Genomic DNA, 17,895 nt, shown 5'->3' with positions numbered 1-17,895 from the left:
CCCTCTGCCGATAAAGATAAGCCGCGCAATTCCCAATTAGAGACCAATCCTATAATGAGCTTGCAGCTTTTCAAACCAGATATCGCCGGCATCACTTAAAAGGGTTCAACGGCATGATGGTGTCGCATTACAAACACACCGGCGCTCGCGTTCTTGAAATTGCCATACCCAATAGCGCGCGCGAGCCTGAAAAAAAAACTTCCACGACTTCCAAATTAGTCACCCCCCACTAACTGTCCATCGCCAATTACGGTGTACCTTACTCGCGAGTTGTTCTATGCAGCAGCGTGGAGCGATTTTGTCATCTGCCACGGTCGGTTGTAAAGTCAAAAGAGGCATTATTTTTTGTTTGACCGGTGCATGCAAAACGTTTAACGGTTGGGGTGGCGTGGCGTCGAAGCTTAGGCAAATTGACGTGGAGATCGTCGGTGAAAATGTTTTTATTTCCGCTAAGCGCACGATGCGCATTCGTCTATGAAAGTACTCATGGAAATTTCAGGCTTACCTGTAAAGAATATTTGTTGAACGAGGGGTTGATGGATGTAGAATTTTACTTTTTATCAATTGATAACTCACACCTTAAGGATAGACAATTTTATTAGATGATCGAATACTGGCATTTTGGTTCAGAATCGAAAAAAAATACATTCAAAAAATTTTCTTTCAATTGAATGTCTATTTGATTTCTAAATTATTTATAAAACTTTTTTGTCTTCTTTATTTGTTGTTGTTAATTGTTTCTATATTTTCAAATAAGGCTTTCCAGCCGAAAATTTCTTAACACATTGACACCTCTGAGTCACAGATCACATTTTTCAAAAAATCATACCTCCTTGGTCGCAACAATTTGTCAACTTCATTTTTCGATGTAAAATAGAATTTGAAATCAAAAAGTACTCTAGTGAAATTTTGATAAAGTGCACCGTTTTCAAGTTATAGGCATTTTTAGTTATTTTTTTTTTAAATTGTCGCAGTTTTTTTTGCTTTTTTTTTAAATTAGTGCCCGTGTTTGCCCACCTCTGAAAAAAATATTTTTGAAAAGCTGAGAACATTCTCTATATTTTGCTTTATTGAACTTTGTTGATACGACCCTTAGTTGCTGAGATATTGCCATGCAAAGGTTAAAAAACAGGAAAATGATGATGTCCTCTAAAACATATAAAAAAAAATTAAAAATAGTGTTTTTTTGCAAATCAAGTTTTAGTAACAAAAAGTGAAATTAAAAATCACCCATTTTTTTACCGTGTATAATTTTTTTTCAGTGTAGTCCATATCCATACCTACAACTTTGCCGATGACACCAAATCGATCAAAAAATTCCTTGAAAAGATACAGATTTTTGAATTTTCACATATCCTTTTTGTATGGACAGCTGCCAAATTTGAATGGAAAATTATATGAACGAACTAATGATGCAAAATGGCTTCTTTGGGCATACCGAAGGCACCAAAAAAGTTTCAGCTGGATTAAAAAATACAAAAATTAAAATTAAAGAAAAAAGACCGATTCCGTAGAGAACTGAAAACTTTTGTTGTTTATTTTATGGTCGCAGGAACAAAGAGCTTACAGCTGAAAATATGTTTTTTTTTATGGTTAATCAAGATGTTTGACGTTACATTTCCAAAAAGAGGTATACACTCAACCCCCGGTGGTTGATAACATTTTCGTTTGAAACTTTTTTAGTTTGTACCCCCGAACTGTCACTTTTATATCAAAACAAACGTTTGAAGTGTGTGTGTGATCCGTTGTTTTGGTTGTTTGACAACAGTTGATGTCAAACCCTCGCACGGATTTCGATAAATTTTTTTTTAACATTTTTATGATTTTAACTTTATTTTATTGATTTAGATTTTATCTATGATACGTCCTATCTTTTTACAGTTGTCAAAAGTTTGCACAACAGCGACGATATTTGAATAACAACAAAATAGTCTCCGGCAACTGATTTAAGAACCAGACCTAATGGCCCAAAAAAATATTTTGAAATAGTTGGACATATTTTGCTTAAATTTCTAGCAAAATATCCAAAAAAGTTATCTTGTTTTGGTTGGGACGCAAGATATTTGAAGTTGATTTTAATGGGTATTATCGTCAACTGGGGCGAATCGGGACTACAATCTGAATAGGGACAGCAGATTTTATAGCAATTAAATGAATACTTCAAATTTAAAAATCGATGTACTAATTTTATTGTTCTGTGCCTGTTCGATCCGAAACAAATAAAAAATATCAAAATTGTTCTTTTTAAATTTAATTTTTTAATTTTTTTCAGGGTCACTTCGATCAACTTATATTCTAAGGAAAATCTTACTTCTCGTGTTTTGTTTTATTTTTAGTATTTTAATTCATATATAAATTGTTCAGTCTATGTTTGTTTTTTTTTAAATAGTATTCGGCTACCACTTCCTATCATTATGAAGTAATCCTTTATAGTTTTTTTTTAAATATTTTTGAAGCCACTTCGGCTTTAGAACGATACCATTATTATTTAAATTATTATTAATTGGAATACTTTTTTTTTTCAACTTTTTAGGCTGGTACAAATATTTTTAAAAGTTTTTGTCACCCCCTTCCCCCCCCCCCCTTCAAAATTGGCCCGAAAAATCAGGGGGCAAAAAAAAATTTTTTACGATAAATTTCAAAATTTCAATGAAAATTCAAGTGCAACCAGCTGAAATCAAATTAAAATACATTCTCCTGCGTTTAAAATAATTTTTAGCATGTTTGGGTTTATTAAAAAATCTTAAGATTTTTTGAAAATTTTCGATGCAAAATCTGATTTTTTGAAAACTAATGATTGCAAAACAACTGAACTAGTGTAAAATGCATTTTAAAACACTTTTTTCATTTAAATGTGAAGACTATGGCTTGTTATTTAAATTTTTATATTTTTTTATTTTTCCCCCCCCCCCCACCCCATTGACCTAGGCCTGGGTCGAGGGACAAAAACTTTTTTAAATATTTGCATCGGCCTTATTAACCCTCTACTGCCCTATTTTTTGTCGTTTTTTTTTTATTTTTCCCGTTTTTGGAGGTCATTTCGAACAACTTTTGTTTTACGAAAAACTTTACTTCTCTTGTTTTATGTTTTTCTTGTTTCATTTTTAGTATTTCTTGTTTAGTTTATGTTTGTTTTCGGTAGTATTTGGCGTATTTTACCACCTGCTATTATTAAATTCAGTAACTTAAACAATTTTTTGTTTGTTTTCACCTTTTCTGCTACAAAATGGCACCATTATCATTTGAATTGTAAAAAAAATGCGTAGATCCATAGTTTGGGACACTTGAAAAATTACTGCATACTTCTTTTTACTTAAAAGATAGGAAATTTTAGTGAAAAACACAGCCAAAGTTGCCCCTAAAAACTGACATTTATTAAACCATTGGCAAAGTCACATAAAACAACTAAAACTTCCAACCCATACATTTTCTAAAATGTTAAGAGTTCTTCTTTCCAATGCTTTTAAAAGATTGAAAACTGGTTGAAAATGGATTTTTGGTGATTTTTTAAAGCCGAAGCCCGTCTAAAGGCGGGGTTGGGTTGTAGAGGGTTGAAATAACGAAAATGTTACACAGTAAAATTATTTTTTTTAAATGGCAAAGTCACATAAAATAAGTCAAACTTCAAAACATCAAATTTTCTATTGAGAGGGTTTAGTTTCAAAAGTTATCTTAAACGTTTACTGGATTAAAAATTTTCAATAATTTCAATTTCAACATTAATTTTGAATTATTCTGGAAAAGTAATCCAGAATTTGCTGATGCTTTAATGTATTGGACACCCCGCACTGTTCTAGTGAAATTCAAATTTGCTCTTGCACCATCGCACTGATACTAACTGGGTGTTACAACAAAGAGAAAGAGAGAGGGGGAATTAAACGGAGAACCGGAAGGAGGGACCGGTTGACATCGTACTCGTTCTGTACGTACTACACGAAGCCGGTTGGCACATTTTTACGGCGTGACGACGACATACTTTTTGGAGATATGTTCTATACAGGGTGAAGGTAGGGTGATTGTGGGTGGTGGGAGGTAATTTCGTGCCAAACACACGCCTGCGCACCTCCACAACAACTGCCAAACCTGGAGTGTGTGTAGGGACCATATTATACAGCTGTTCATACAATTTCATCGTCCGAGAAACGAAACAGTCACCGGGCTCAGAGTCCAAGAGGCGATTATTTTCTTATCATACAAAGTTGTTGTGTGCGTTTGTGTCGTGAGTGAGTTTGCATGACTGACTACTAGCCGCTACTTAAGCTCACTAGGCTCAATCGACGTCGCGACGCCACTACAAAAGTAAGAGTGAGAACTTGGACTCGCGAGGAAAACCCGCCCGAGTCAGCTTCGAGTAGACCGTCAGAGTTGCCACCACTCATTCGGTGCTAGAACGGAACGTGCTACGGACGTACATTAGTGAGTTTTTCTAGTGGAAAGTGCCCATTAGTGACGAGTTTTAAAAGCCAGTTAAAATGTCCGCGGAAGAGCTAAAGTTGGCCGATGAGCTGTTTGACGACGCCAAGTACCAGGATGCGTTCGAGCTGCTGGATAAGCTGAGTGTAAGTGGCGGTGCAGGAGAGGGCAATTCTCTGGAAAACAGGAAACCCAATATCAATTCTTTTGTATTTGCCTAGAACTTCAAGCTAACATTACTGACCTTATTCGATTTTTGATAGAAAAAATCTTGTAATCAGATGTGGCTCGTAAAAAAAGTTAAAACTGTAAAACATTACATTTTTGCTAAAGAATCAATAAATAACTTAAGAAATGATTTATAGAATATACTACAAAAGGAAAAAATAATAACTTCGATTTAAGTTTCTAAAATCCGTTTTGCTAAAATTTAGATGTTCCGTTTTTGCTTGATATTTTATGTTTTTTATTCCAATTTGGTTTTTGTTTGTTTGTTTTATTTAAGCTTTGAAATATTAAATTTAATTAAATGCAAATACTTATTTTGAAATAATTGAAACTATTCCTAGGAGAAAAAAATCCTAGTTTTAAGATTGAACTAACTTTTTTTTTGTTTATTTGTTTTTTTTTTCCAAAAAGTCAGCAAATCAAAAATCTATTTCCAAAAAATATTTATTTAAATTCTTTAAAAACATGTGCAATATAACGTTTCCTTTTAACATTTTTTAGTCAAGGAAATTGAGAACCTTCAAAATAATTAAATTAAAACTAAATATGATATATCATGTTTTTTTTTTTTGATATTTTAAGGCTGGTATGGCTGGTATTGGAAAAAACGCAGAACTAAACACAAAAAAAAAAACGCTCAATAAACGGTCAAGGAAAAGGTCCTGTACAGACTTTTCTGAAATGCCGGGAATTATAAGAACGCATTTTGTTTTTTTTCTCAGATTGAAGTAAAACAAAGGTAAAAGTCATACCAAACAAACGTTAGATTCAGAAATTCAGATATTGACAAAATATAAAAGCAGGCATTCAAAATCTTTAAATAAAAAAAATCGAAAATTTTGAAATTCAAAAATGCACTTTAATTTTGTGTTTGTTAGGCCGTTGCAAATATATTTCAAAGTTTATGTCGCCCCCCCCCTCCCTTCAAAATTGGTCTGAAAAATCAGGGGGCAAAATTAAACTTAAACTTAATTCATATAAAACTTAATTCATATATTAAAAAAAAAACAATATTTAAAAAAGATAGTTTATGGAATTTCAAAATTAAAAAAATATAAACGCTCAACATTTTAAGAGTTCATTCAAAAAAGTTTTAACTGAACTGACATATTCGAAAAATTCAATTAAAAAAAATAAGAAAAATTTCAATTTAAAAATGCAAATATTCATAAATTATAAAAAATGTAAAAAAAAAATAAAGAAATACATTTTAAAAGTTCATAATTTTAAAATTCAAAAATAAATTTAATCAGCAATTTAAAAAATATTTTGTTTTGTCAAAATTCCAAAAATCAGAAATAAAATAAAATCCATTGTTCTAAATTTTAAAAGCTCAAAATTAAAAGAAAATATCAAAAATTTAAAATAATGAATAATAAAATACAATAAAAAATTACAAAAAAAATCTAAAAAATCAAAAATTTAAAAAATTGGAATTCATAATTTTGAAAGCTAAAAATTATAAAAATGATGAATGATTCGTAAATTTAAAATTACAAAACAAAAATTGAGAAATTTTTAAATTGAAAATATGCAAATATTCATAAATTAAAAGAATAGAATTCAATCATTCAAGAATTAAATTTCAAAACATAAATTTAAAAAAATCTGCATTCAAAGTTTTCAAAATCTAGAAATTCTAAAATTGTAAATAAAAAAATAAAATATCTTAAAATTCAAAATTTCATAAATCGAGGGATTTCACAAATTAAAATTGAAAATGTTTATCTGAAGTCCTCTCCAAAATTTCATTTGAAATAATTGAATTACAATTTTTTTTTTCTCAAAATAAGGGTCTCTAACCTTAAGTATGAATTCAAATATGCTTCAAATTATCTGATTTTCTGTTATATTAGACAAATTATAAAGGAGAATGGGCAAATTTGTATGGGAGCTGGTCCAAGGATGTACACGAACGGGACCAACTTTTTTCGAAAGATCTCGCCGAGACATGAAAAAAAGTCTTCTGGACCAACTCTGTAAACCCCGGGGTTCAAAAGTTACATGCTGGTGAAGTTTGAGCATTTTGGGTTAAAATGTACAAAAAATCGTATTTTTGCTATTTCTAAAATCATTCATAAAATCTCTGTTTCATTATGGATTTCGATTTTCTTGACTTCATTCGACGCGTATCAACAAAAACTATGAGTTCTGATTAGTTTTAGCATGATTGAAACATGATTTCTCTTGTTTTTATCCGTTTGAACCGTTTGTGCAAGAGGCATCCCATAGAAACAAGTCGAAACTTCAAGGTTTTAAAACCGGATCCGACCCAGACTGCTTCAGTGAGTATGGAAGGCTTCAGTGCAATGTTGTAACAACTTAATGGGATGGTCTGAGTCATCCGAGATCTCCTTGGAGTAAAGACCGGTGAGTCTACCGCCGTAACAAGCAAGATGTCGGCGGTTTTTGACCACGGATCATACCCGCATGGCTTCAGTGAGTATGGTAGACTACTTTGCTAATGTGTTAGGATGTCCTGGGTCATCCAAGGACTTCCTGGAGTTATGATCTGTGGAGCTACAGCCGTAACAAGCAAGAGGTCGACGGGTTTTGACCCCGGAACATACACGCATAGCTTCAGACAGTATGGTAGACTGCTTTGTTAATGTGCTGGGATGTCTTTGGTCATCCTAGGACTCCCTGGAGTTTAGATATTTGGGTCACTGTAACAAGAAAAAGGTCGATGATTTTTAACCGCGCATCATAACCGCAAAGATTCAGTGAGTATGGCAGACTGTATTGCTGTTATGTTGGGATGTTCTGGACCATTCCAGGGAGTCCTTGTAACAGCCGTAGACCTACAGATCATAACTCCAGGGAGTCCTTGGATGACCCAGGACATCCTAACACATTAGCAAAGTAGTCTACCACACTCACTGAAGCTATGCGGGTATGTTCCGTTGTCAAAGCCGGTCGACATTTTGCTTGTTACGGTAGTAGACCCACAGATCTTAACTCCAGGGATTCCTAGGAGAACCCAGGACACTCCACCACATCAGCATAGTAGTCTACCATACTCACTGAAGCCATGCGGGTATGATCCGTGGTCAAAAACCGCCGACATCTTGCTTGTTACGGCTGTAGACTCACCGGTCTTAACTCCAAGGAGTTCTCGGATGACTCAGACCATCCCATTAAGTTGTTACAACATTGCACTGAAGCCTTCCATACTCACTGAAGCAGTCTGGGTCGGATCCGGTTTCAAAACCTTGAAGTTTCGACTTGTTTCTATGGGATGCCTCTTGCACAAACGGTTCAAACGGATAAAAACAAGAGAAATCATGTTTCAATCATGCTAAGACATATCAGAACTCATAGTTTTTGCTGATACGCGTCGAATGAAGTCAAGAAAATCGAAATCCATAATGAAACAGAGATTTTATGAATGATTTTAGAAATAGCAAAAATACGATTTTTTGTACATTTTAACCCAAAATGCTCAAACTTCACCAGCATGTAACTTTTGAACCCCGGGGTTTACAGAGTTGGTCCAAAAGACTTTTTTTCATGTCTCGGCGAGATCTTTCGAAAAAAGTTGGTCTCGTTCGTGTACATCCTTGGACCAAATTTGCCCATTCTCCTTTAAACATTTTTGAATTTAGTTTTTCAAAGATTTTTTTTTAAATAAATTTAAACAAGCTTTGCTTGAGATTTATATTTTTCTTCACTTTTTGTGTTTCTTTTTTTCTGGACACTTTTATTCAATTTTGTATGATTCTCACTTCTTATATACGTATCTAAAATTTTCTAAAAATATGCTTTTTTATTGTTTTTAGAAGGTCAGACATAGACGCAAAACAAACAAAAAATTAAATTTTATAAATTTAAAAGCTGCTATTTTTTAAGTTTTTCAAAAACATGTGCAATACAACGTTTCCTTTTTAAAATAATTAAATTAAAACTAAATATGATATATCATGATTTTTTTTGATATTTTAAGGCTGGTATGGAAATTCGAAAAAAACGCAGAACTAAACACAAAAAAACGATCAAGAAACGGTCAAGGAAAAGGTCCCGTACAGACTTTTCTCAAATGCCGGGAATTATAAGAACGGATTTTGTTTTTTTTTCTCAGATTGAAGTAAAACAAAGGTAAAAGTCATACCAAACAAACGTTAGATGCAGAAATTCAGATATTAACAAAATATAGAAGCAGGCATTCAAAATCTTTAAATAAAAAAAATCGAAAATTTTGATATTCAAAAATGCACTTTTATCTTGAAAAAAAATCTATATTAAAAAAAATAGTTTTTGGAATTTCAAAATTAAAAAATTTAAACGCTCAATATTTTGAGAGTTCAAACATTCAAAAAGTTCAGTTAAAATATTCGAAAAATTCAATAACAAAATAAGAAACCTTTCAATTTAAAAATGCAAATATTCATAAATAATAAAAAAGTCAAGAAATAAATTTTAAAAATTCATAATTTTAATTCAAAAATAAATTTAACCAGCAATTTAAAAAAATATTTTGTGTTATAAAAATTCCAAAAATAAAAAAATCAGAAATAAAATATTTTCTATTGTTCTAAATTTTAAATGCTCAAAATTAAAAAAGCGTCAAAAAATTTCAAATAATGAAAAATAAAAATACAATAAAAAATTAAAATTTTCTTTAATCAACGTTAAATGTGATTAGCAATTTAAAACATGTTTTTTGTTAAAAATCCAAAAATCAAAAATTAAAAAATTATAAAAAAATGGAATTCATCATTTTGAAAGTTCAAAATTATTAAAAAAGATGAATGATTCGTAAATTTAAAATTACAAAACAAAAATTGAGAAATTTTTAAATTGAAGATATGCCAATATTCATTAATTAAAAGAATAGAATTCAATCATTCATGAACTAAATTTCAAATCAAAAATTTAAAAAATCTACATTCAAAGTTTTCAAAATCTAGAAATTCTAAAATTGTAAATAAAAAAATAGAATATCTTAAATTCAAAATTTCATAAATCGAGGGATTTCACAAATTGAAATTGAAATAGTTTATCTGAAGTCATCGCCAAAATTCCATTCGAGATAATCGAATTACAAAATTATTTTTTTTTCTCAAAATAAGGGTCTCTAACCTTAAGTATGAATTCAAATATGCTTCAAATTATCTGATTTTCTGTTATATTAGACAAATTATAAATTTAAACATTTTTGAATATTAGTCTTTCAAAGATTTTTTAAAAATAAATTTAAACATGTTTTGCTTGAGATTTATACTGCCGTTCTACGCATAATTGTCCCATGTCAGTTTTTGACGATTTTGACTTTATGCCATTTTTAAGTTTAGTCTGATGTGTACTTTAAGAAAAACACATAAAATCTGGTACTTTGTTCGGAAACTCATCAAAAACAACACCAAGTCTGTTTGTCCCATCGTTGAACTTCTACGCATTTTCTTACACGGAATCATTAGTTTTACTAAGCATTATGCCTTGTTTACCTGTTGTATAGCAAGAGGATCACAAATAAGGGTGATAAACTGCTAACTGGGGCGATTAGGGACACATAGGGCGAATAGGAACCCACGGGACAATTATGCGTAGAAACACAGAAATCGGTCGAAAAATTTCAATCGCATTTTTCTCAGTTGCACTTTTTTGAACATGGGACAATTATGCGTAGAACGGCAGTATATTTATCTTCACTTTTTGTGTTTCTTTTTTTCTGGACACTTTTATTCTATATTTATGATTCTCACTTCTCACATATCTAAAATTTTCTAAAAATATGCTTTTTTATTGCTTTTAGAAGGTCAAAAATATACGCAAAACAAAAAAAAGCTGCTTTTTTATAATAATAATTAAGAAAGGATAAGAACTTAATTATGAAACTTTCACATTTAAAATATGTTTGAATTAATAAAATTGAAGGCAAATGCAATATTTTAAAAAATCTAGTCATGTAATTTCCAGAGAACTGCACTTGCCAATTTCTTCAGCAATGCACTGATAACTCTACTCAACTTTCAGGACAAAGACTCGGTCGAAGTGCAGTGGCGGCTGGCACGTGTCGTATTCTTCATCTCCAAGCAAACCCAGAACGCCGACGAGAAGGCCAAGTTTGTGCGGGAAGCGTTCGTGTACGCCGAGAAGGCCCTCGCCTTGGATGGGGCCAGCTTCGGTGCGAACAAATGGTTCGGAGCGATTCTATCGGAAAAGAGCAGCCTGGATGGGACGACGGAACGGGTCAAGCAGCTGGAGAACGTGAAGAAGCACTTTTCGCTGGCGAAGGACGCCAACGACAGTGATCCGGGCATTTGGCACATGCTGGGCCAGTTCAACTTTAAGATTTCCGAGCTGGGATGGGTCACGCGGAAGCTGATCAACTCCGTGTCGTCGAACCCACCGTCGGCTTCGTTCGAGGAAGCGCTGGAATGCTTCGAGAAGGCGGAGAACCTGAAGCCCGGCTTCTACAGCCAGAACCAGCTGTACCTGGGCAAGACGTTCCTGGCCCTGAAACAGAAGGACAAGGCCAAGCAGTGGTTCCAGAAGGCGTCCGAGGTGGAAGTTCGCAGCGAGGACGATCGCGTTTGCCGCGAGGAGGCCGCCGAAGCACTCAAGAAGCTTTAAACTAGCCTTAATTTATGAGCAGAGTTCGTGCGACGACGACGACGACGACAACGCAGTCCAACGGTTAACGTCCAAAGTCACGCGCGCGCACGTGATTGCTGAAAATCAGTACCTTTAGAAATAGTAGTATCGCTTTGATTGAAGTGCTCACGCCACTCACCGCTTGTTTTAAAGGGAGACCCCATTGAACTTGCAATTGCACTGTTAATGACCTGCTGGCCGTCGCTACTGTTAGTAATTGTGTGTCTACCAACAGGAAAGATGATCAATGCCATAGAAGTAACCGGATATAAATATAAGAAGAGTGTGATTGTCGATGAAAGCTTCGCTTCTTTTGCTGCAACAGTGATTCTCACCACCCTAACAAGATAATCTACCGGATGAAGTGTCGAGAGGGTAATGATAGACTCGTTGTCACTCGATGCCTAGTCGTCGTCCGTGATGTCATCGTGTAACCATACGATTCTGAACAAGTTCAAAGGTTTCCGCCTTAGTCACTTTAACTGTACGCGGAAAGTGTAATGCTAATTCTATAGTTTAAGTTGAGTAATGTTTTATGATAGGTACCTTTACTCAGCACTTTTTTGGTTATTTAATCAAGAGGCTTGGTTTGACTTCTTTTTATGAGCGAGATAAGGTTATCTCTAATTTGAACGAGTACGTTGACTTTGGTGCAGTTGTATTTCTTGATGATAAGATTGATTTGTTCGTTATGAGCTCTGAAATTTTTAAGTTTCGAATTGAAACCACTGTTGATCGATTTCTATGGCTTTTAGCTGATACTGTGTTCAAGCATATATTAAATCTGGAGCAACATTTGAAAGGGGCGGTACGACATTGCTCTTATGGCCTTTGATTAGACGCGTTTAAATGGGACGAAAGGCCGTAAGAGCAATGTCGTACCGTCACTTTCAAATGTTGCTCAAGAAATAGAACATAGCTCGGGTTAGTTTTCAAAAGGACGAATGAGCCCCCGTGACCTCCGACACTAATTTTCATTTGTCTCCAAATTAAAACAAATTTTCTTTTTTTTTTAGTTTAGGGCATTTGAAGGACGTGTAGATGAATAATTCCAGGCAATATTGAAGTTGTTTATTTTTAAGTAGATCGAATATCGATCGAAAAAGAGCTTTCAGTACCGATGGATCTTGCGTCCTTTTGAAAACTCATCCGAGAATGATGAAAAAAAAAAGTTCTTTTATCAATTTCTTTTGGGCCATTCTCCGCCAGCTCACACGAAATTGGAACAAGTTGCTCCGACATCGTTTCGAATTCCGTGAAATTTAGCTCTAAGAGGTTATTTTGGTCCCTGATCACGAATCCGAGATTCAATTTTTGATATCTCGTGACGGTGGGGCCGTACTACTCCTTTCATTTTTCTGAATTTTTACCAAGACACGTTTTTCAGTACACGATGGATAAGAAAATTATTATGCAACTTGCATGCACCTCGGAAATTCCGCTCGGAGATTGTTTGGGGGGACTATTCTGAGTCAGTAAAACTGATTCTCAAAATATCTATCCGATATCTGATTTTATATCGATTTGAAGTTAAAAAACTTTACATAATTTGGTGCCTTCCTCTCATTTAAAGAGTGATTCCAACCCCCCTAAAGTGTCCACATGTTTTATGGATCTCCCCTAACGTGATCGCACCTAAGAGGTCCTAATAAAAATAAGTGATGAGTAAAAAAACAGACTACCTACAGACTTTTTGTCAAGATTATACAGACACCACCTTTGAGGAAAATGGCATCCCTCTACACGGCTTTTTCGTGGCGATCAGACCCGACCATTTCAGGTTATGTTTATTCATACCGTTTTTAAAACTGCTTGTAATTTTAGATAGGTAAGTCAGATCTTGAAAATTCGTAATCCACAAGAAAGGTCATTTCAGAACCTTTCTGAAAATGTATAAAATGGAAGATTTTCATGCAAAAATCACCTTTTTTGCAGATTGTGAAATTTATATGCAGCAGCTTTTTAAGCATAACTTTTGATGTGCTTTACCGAATCTTATAAAATTCAATAGGGACTTATGGGACCCGAAGAGGAATCGAATGAGGCCAAAACAATCCAAATCGTTTCAGCCAGTGACGAGATATTCAGTGACATTGATTTGGTACACATGTCTACATACCACCATTGACAGAAAGAGTGAAAGACACCATCTACGACCTTAAGCTACCATGCGCATCCACCTTTATGTACGGTGGTAGCAAAATATGGGGGTGCCCATGGTTGCTCAACATGGTTCCATAGCATTAATACCCAAATTTATAGTTTTATTTATTGCCAAGGAATTAACTAAAATTCAATTCTAACGATTGGAGTGTGTTCTGGGAGTTCAAATCTAGCATACCTTCACGAAACTGTTATCAACTTCAATTTGGCCGAAATAAATATTTCTTTGATTTTTTAAGATTTACCAGTTCTTAAAGTTCTTAAAAATATATATTATCGAGTTTTTTTTGGCTTTCTTTCGAACTTGAGAAATTCTTGGAATGAAAAACAAGTTCTCAATTTTTTATTTTTTTTTTTTGCTATCGCATCAGAGGAAAAACCAAAACATGAGAAGAATATATGATTATTATGAATAACTTTTGAATATTGAATATTGTTTGCGTACTGTGAAACATGAGAAGTTCTACTAAATTAAAGGATTTTTTATTTTTCAAAACAGAAGTTGGTCATAAACAATTTTTTTAGGGTAATAAAGTTTAATTTGATAAAAAAATGTTTTTAAAACTGGCAGTTACTCAACAAAAGCAACTTTTCACCCCAACGTTCGTTAAAATTCAACCATGATAAATTCCGCTAGTCGCCACTAGGTGGCCGGCACTGCAGTTCAGCGCAGTGCACTGTTTGATGTTATGCGTGGAGGGTTGTGGTCGATTCAGAATAAAATTCAAAAGAAGAGCATGTCTTGTTGAATTTTCAGCACTTTAACATTCGATTACAGATTCAAAAATCTTGATTTCTACAGAAATAACGTATTTAATAGCTTGATTGGGAGTGAACAAGCAAGTTGTATATTGATGTCCTTTACACAAAACTTGACATCCCACAGAAGCATCACCCACGCGAGCATCGAAATGTAAACACGGCCAGGCCTACTGCTTTAAGTTGACCGATGATTTGGTTTGTTAGGCAAAGGAAGGTATTTTTTAAGAGCATTTTTAAAGGGAATTTTTTCAGACGCACTTCTACAGTAAAAAAGCAGGTGTAACAAAATGTCCTATCTGGTTACCACCACGTTTTTATTAGTAGATGCTAAGGGTCAATTTCGGATAGCAATAAGCACACGAAAACATTTCCATATGTTTTTTTTTTACTTTTTTTATTTTAAATATATAGTTTCTAATCTTGTATAATAATTATTTCTTGTTGTTTCCACTTTGTCACTGATTCATTTCGCATTTAATTCTCCGCGCATGCTTTCATTACAACTTCCTATATCTCTTATTACGTTTTTTGTTTATGTTATTTCTCTTTGTGTGTGAGTGTGTAAGTATGTGTGTGTTTGTGTGAGTTTGTGTAAGTGATTCTTTTTGGTTCCTCTTGGTAAATTGAGTTGTTTTAGGTTATCAGTAATGTTGTTTGCTTTGTCGTTTTCATTATTGTTAAAGTTGTAATAATATGATTTTTAATGTTTAAAGTATAATTGATATTTTTTCTTTTTCATTGTAAAGAGTTATCTTTTCTTTAATATGCTTATTCCTTGCGTACTGTCTCCTTGCTTGTAACGTTCTTCTTTTGTTATTTTCACATGTTGGTTGTTTTTTTTATTTCTCCATGAAGTATAAAATACTTATTCTTAAACAAATATTCGTTTCCTTGCTGCTTGTCGCACATAACTTTTTACATTGTTTTTTTTTTTGTAGTTTCTTTTTAAAATAGTAGTGCCACCGCACAAATTGCGGGCACGTCCCTTTTTTTACTCTCCTTTTTGTCGTCAAATTGCATTAATGAGATTCCATCGCGTAATAGTGTTTTTTTTTCATCTTTTTGTGTGTATTTTCCTTTTTTAAACTTAACCACTAGAAAGGGGATTGCTATTCATCGTTTTAATTTTACAGCGGTTTCTTTTGTTTGTTTTGTTTGTGGGAACAGTTTTCAAAAAAAGAAAAGTTCATACAAAATTGCTGTGGTTGCCAGTTTTTTTTGAGTGAATGAAGAAAAAATAAAGTCAAAATTAGCTGCTCGGATAAAAGATTGATTTTCGTACGATTTTTGTTTGCATTCGCTCTAACACAAAGGATTTGCGATTGTGTGGGTTTCTTCACTCTATCATATAGAAAGATGTTAACAGTTTCCGTTGGTTATGTGTGTGTGTTTGTTTGTTTTTTTGAAACTACTTTTAAAAAGAGAGAACTTTTTCAGTACAAGTTATAATGTTTCTAGCGTCGAAACCAAAATCATGTTTTGTTTACGGTTTTTTTCTTTTTAAAAAGGTTCTATGTTAAAATACGTCTTTCTCTTAAAAGGTTTTCTTCATGTTCAAATGTTGAGAATACTCTACTTTTTTACGTTTGTTTTGCTTTATTTACTTTCCTCTTTTTTTTAGGTTTCGATTAACTCTATATTGTCAAAATTTGGTGGTGCGCTTCGTTATTTGTTGTTGAATTTTTATACTTTTTCATAAAATGCTACGACGACGACGACGGGGCGATTGTGAGCCACTTGGGGAAAGCCGGGGAAAACCATGTTTCTACTCATTGTTTATGACAGCGGCGTGTTTGTGTTTGTGATTTGTTGTTTTGTCATTCCTCTTTCTCTTGTCATAATTCAGCACAAAAAGGCACGATTTTTGATAAGATTTTTAATGTTTAATTCTTTTCAGTGTGTGATTTACGCTTCTTTTCTCTTTCTTTCTCCGTTTCGCCGCCTGCTCTGATCGAGTTTGTGTGTGTGTGTGTTGATTAGGGTTTCTTAGCTAAATCGGTTGAGGTTAGAGGGCGAAGGACTCCGCCTACTTGCGTTTGCTGTACCGTTGCTGAAAAAGTCTCTTCATCTCAAATGGAAAGTTGAAAATTAAAAGAAATCATGATTTTTGCGGGAAACTTAAGCAAATGAAAAGAAAAGTAAGGTTGAGTGAAATTGTGATGTTTTTGTTTTGCTTTTGCTGGCTTGACTTGCACTTAATACGATCTACTAACAAAATAAATAATTCCACACACAAAACATTTGACTAGATTTCGATCCATTTTGTGTTTCATCTTCATCTCTTCGCTAGCAATTATTCAACAACAAAAGAAAAAAAATGTGGTCAGATCATGCCGATGATGACAGTTTGGGTTGACAAAAAAATCTTAACTTTAAACGGCACGGCTTGCTTTGCTTGTTGGGCGAGCACGCGCTTGAAATCAATTTTTAGGTTAGGAAATGACATAATTTTGGTGAAATTTTGGAGGAGAGTTTTTTGTTGCGTGAATAGCTTCAAGTTGTCCCGAAAATGTTGTCGCTCTCGAAAAAAGTTTAACAGAATATGTTCCGCTTGTTTTCATAATTTTTTCATGTATAAATAGTGATTTTTAATATGTTAATAGTAGACTTTATAATTGATAAATATCACTAACGGTTAATCGGTAATGAAATTAATAAGTTTTCCATCGGTTTCTCTCAGCCAACTGCGTCGTTTTTTAACCCCTCTTTTCATGTAGATTAAAATTAAAATAATTTTTCTAATATGAAGTTTTTTTTGCTTTCAGTATATTTTTCTCTTGATAAAATATATGTGTTTGTTGAGATGTTCCCCGTCCGGAGGTCGGCGGTTTCGATCTAGGAGGATTAAGTTAGTGTGCCGCTTGGGATAGGAGTTGTTTGGTTTTTGGTTCCGATTTGGGTGAGTTTTTTGTTGTTGTATGAAATGTATTGCTTGTTGTATATAAGTTTGACGTTAGAAAAGGAAACGTTTAAAAATATTACTTTTTTATATTGCAATTAATAGTTGCATTATGTTCGTGTGTTTTTTTTGTTATCAGTAGAATAATTTACAACTAAGTTTCGTAAAGATAATAATAAAGGGATTTTTTTTGCTTGCTTTAAGGTTAAGATTCATATGTCTTAGTGTTGAGCTTTGTTTTTAATTACTTAGTAAATAATAAGTGTTGACCGTACGTAAAACTAAGTTATAATAAATAGGTTAATTTATGATTTATAATATTAATAATAATAATCTTTCGATAAGTAAATAATTGATTACTTAGGAGCTACTATTTGCATAAGTACTAGATAATATCTATATAAAAAAGAACTGCCTAGCTAAACTAGCTGCTGCTGCTCTCTGTCTGTTTTGCTGTGTCATTGTTTGCGGTTTGACGTTTCCGCTTGCTCCCTCATTCTGCTGTTATCACTAGTGTCCGCTAGAGGGAGGGGGTTGGGACTGGTTGCGTACTGTTTGCTTTTTTTGGGTCGCGCGTACTAGTTCAGATCTTATCGAGCCCACCACCCCCGAGCAGCGTCAGAAGCGACAACGTAGAGGACGCTTTCGGTAAATATTATTGAAGCCGAGCCTCTTGCAGCGCGGAAGCCGCCGCGGCGTTGGCCGCGTTCTGGTATGGCGACAGGCCGGGGTAGCCTCCGGTCGCCGCGGACGCAGCCTGTGGTAGCGCTGCGTACGTGTACGGGCCGGCCATGTACTGTGCTGCTGCGGCACCTGCGCGCGGAATATTAGGGTTT

The 17,895-nt window shown here is 33.9% G+C and overlaps 2 protein-coding genes across 4 annotated transcripts in view; one reads left to right on the top strand and one right to left on the bottom strand.

Moving 5' to 3' along the window:
- Positions 1 to 4,082: 4,082 nt before the first annotated feature.
- LOC6040175 (regulator of microtubule dynamics protein 1) lies at positions 4,083 to 11,536 on the top strand. Its single transcript, XM_001849570.2, has 2 exons — positions 4,083 to 4,559; positions 10,615 to 11,536. The coding sequence occupies exons 1-2, from the start codon at positions 4,473 to 4,475 to the stop codon at positions 11,212 to 11,214; spliced, it is 687 nt and encodes a 228-aa protein (XP_001849622.2). The 5' UTR covers positions 4,083 to 4,472; the 3' UTR covers positions 11,215 to 11,536.
- A 3,323-nt stretch (positions 11,537 to 14,859) lies between these two features.
- The window catches only part of LOC6040173 (RNA-binding protein 24), a 119,524-nt gene continuing 116,488 nt past the window's right edge, over positions 14,860 to 17,895 (bottom strand). For all 3 annotated transcript variants that reach the window (XM_038252422.1, XM_038252421.1, XM_038252423.1), the window contains one exon: positions 14,860 to 17,872. In XM_038252422.1, the coding sequence (XP_038108350.1) occupies positions 17,715 to 17,872 (158 nt within the window). In that variant the 3' untranslated portion in view covers positions 14,860 to 17,714. The remainder of the gene's footprint in view (positions 17,873 to 17,895) is intronic.

The sequence above is a fragment of the Culex quinquefasciatus genome, chromosome 2 (assembly GCF_015732765.1).
Source record: "Culex quinquefasciatus strain JHB chromosome 2, VPISU_Cqui_1.0_pri_paternal, whole genome shotgun sequence".
NCBI classification, from domain to species: Eukaryota; Metazoa; Arthropoda; class Insecta; order Diptera; family Culicidae; genus Culex; species Culex quinquefasciatus.
The sequence above is the reverse complement of the archived record's forward strand: the minus strand, read 5'-3'. Positions and strand labels throughout refer to the sequence as shown.

Coding starts and splice junctions, on each gene's coding strand:
- LOC6040175 (XM_001849570.2), top strand. CDS start 4,473: ATGTCCGCGGAAGAGCTAAAGTTGGCCGATGAGCTGTTTGACGACGCC. Junction 4,560..10,614: donor AGCTGCTGGATAAGCTGAGT/GTAAGTGGCGGT, acceptor CTCAACTTTCAG/GACAAAGACTCGGTCGAAGT.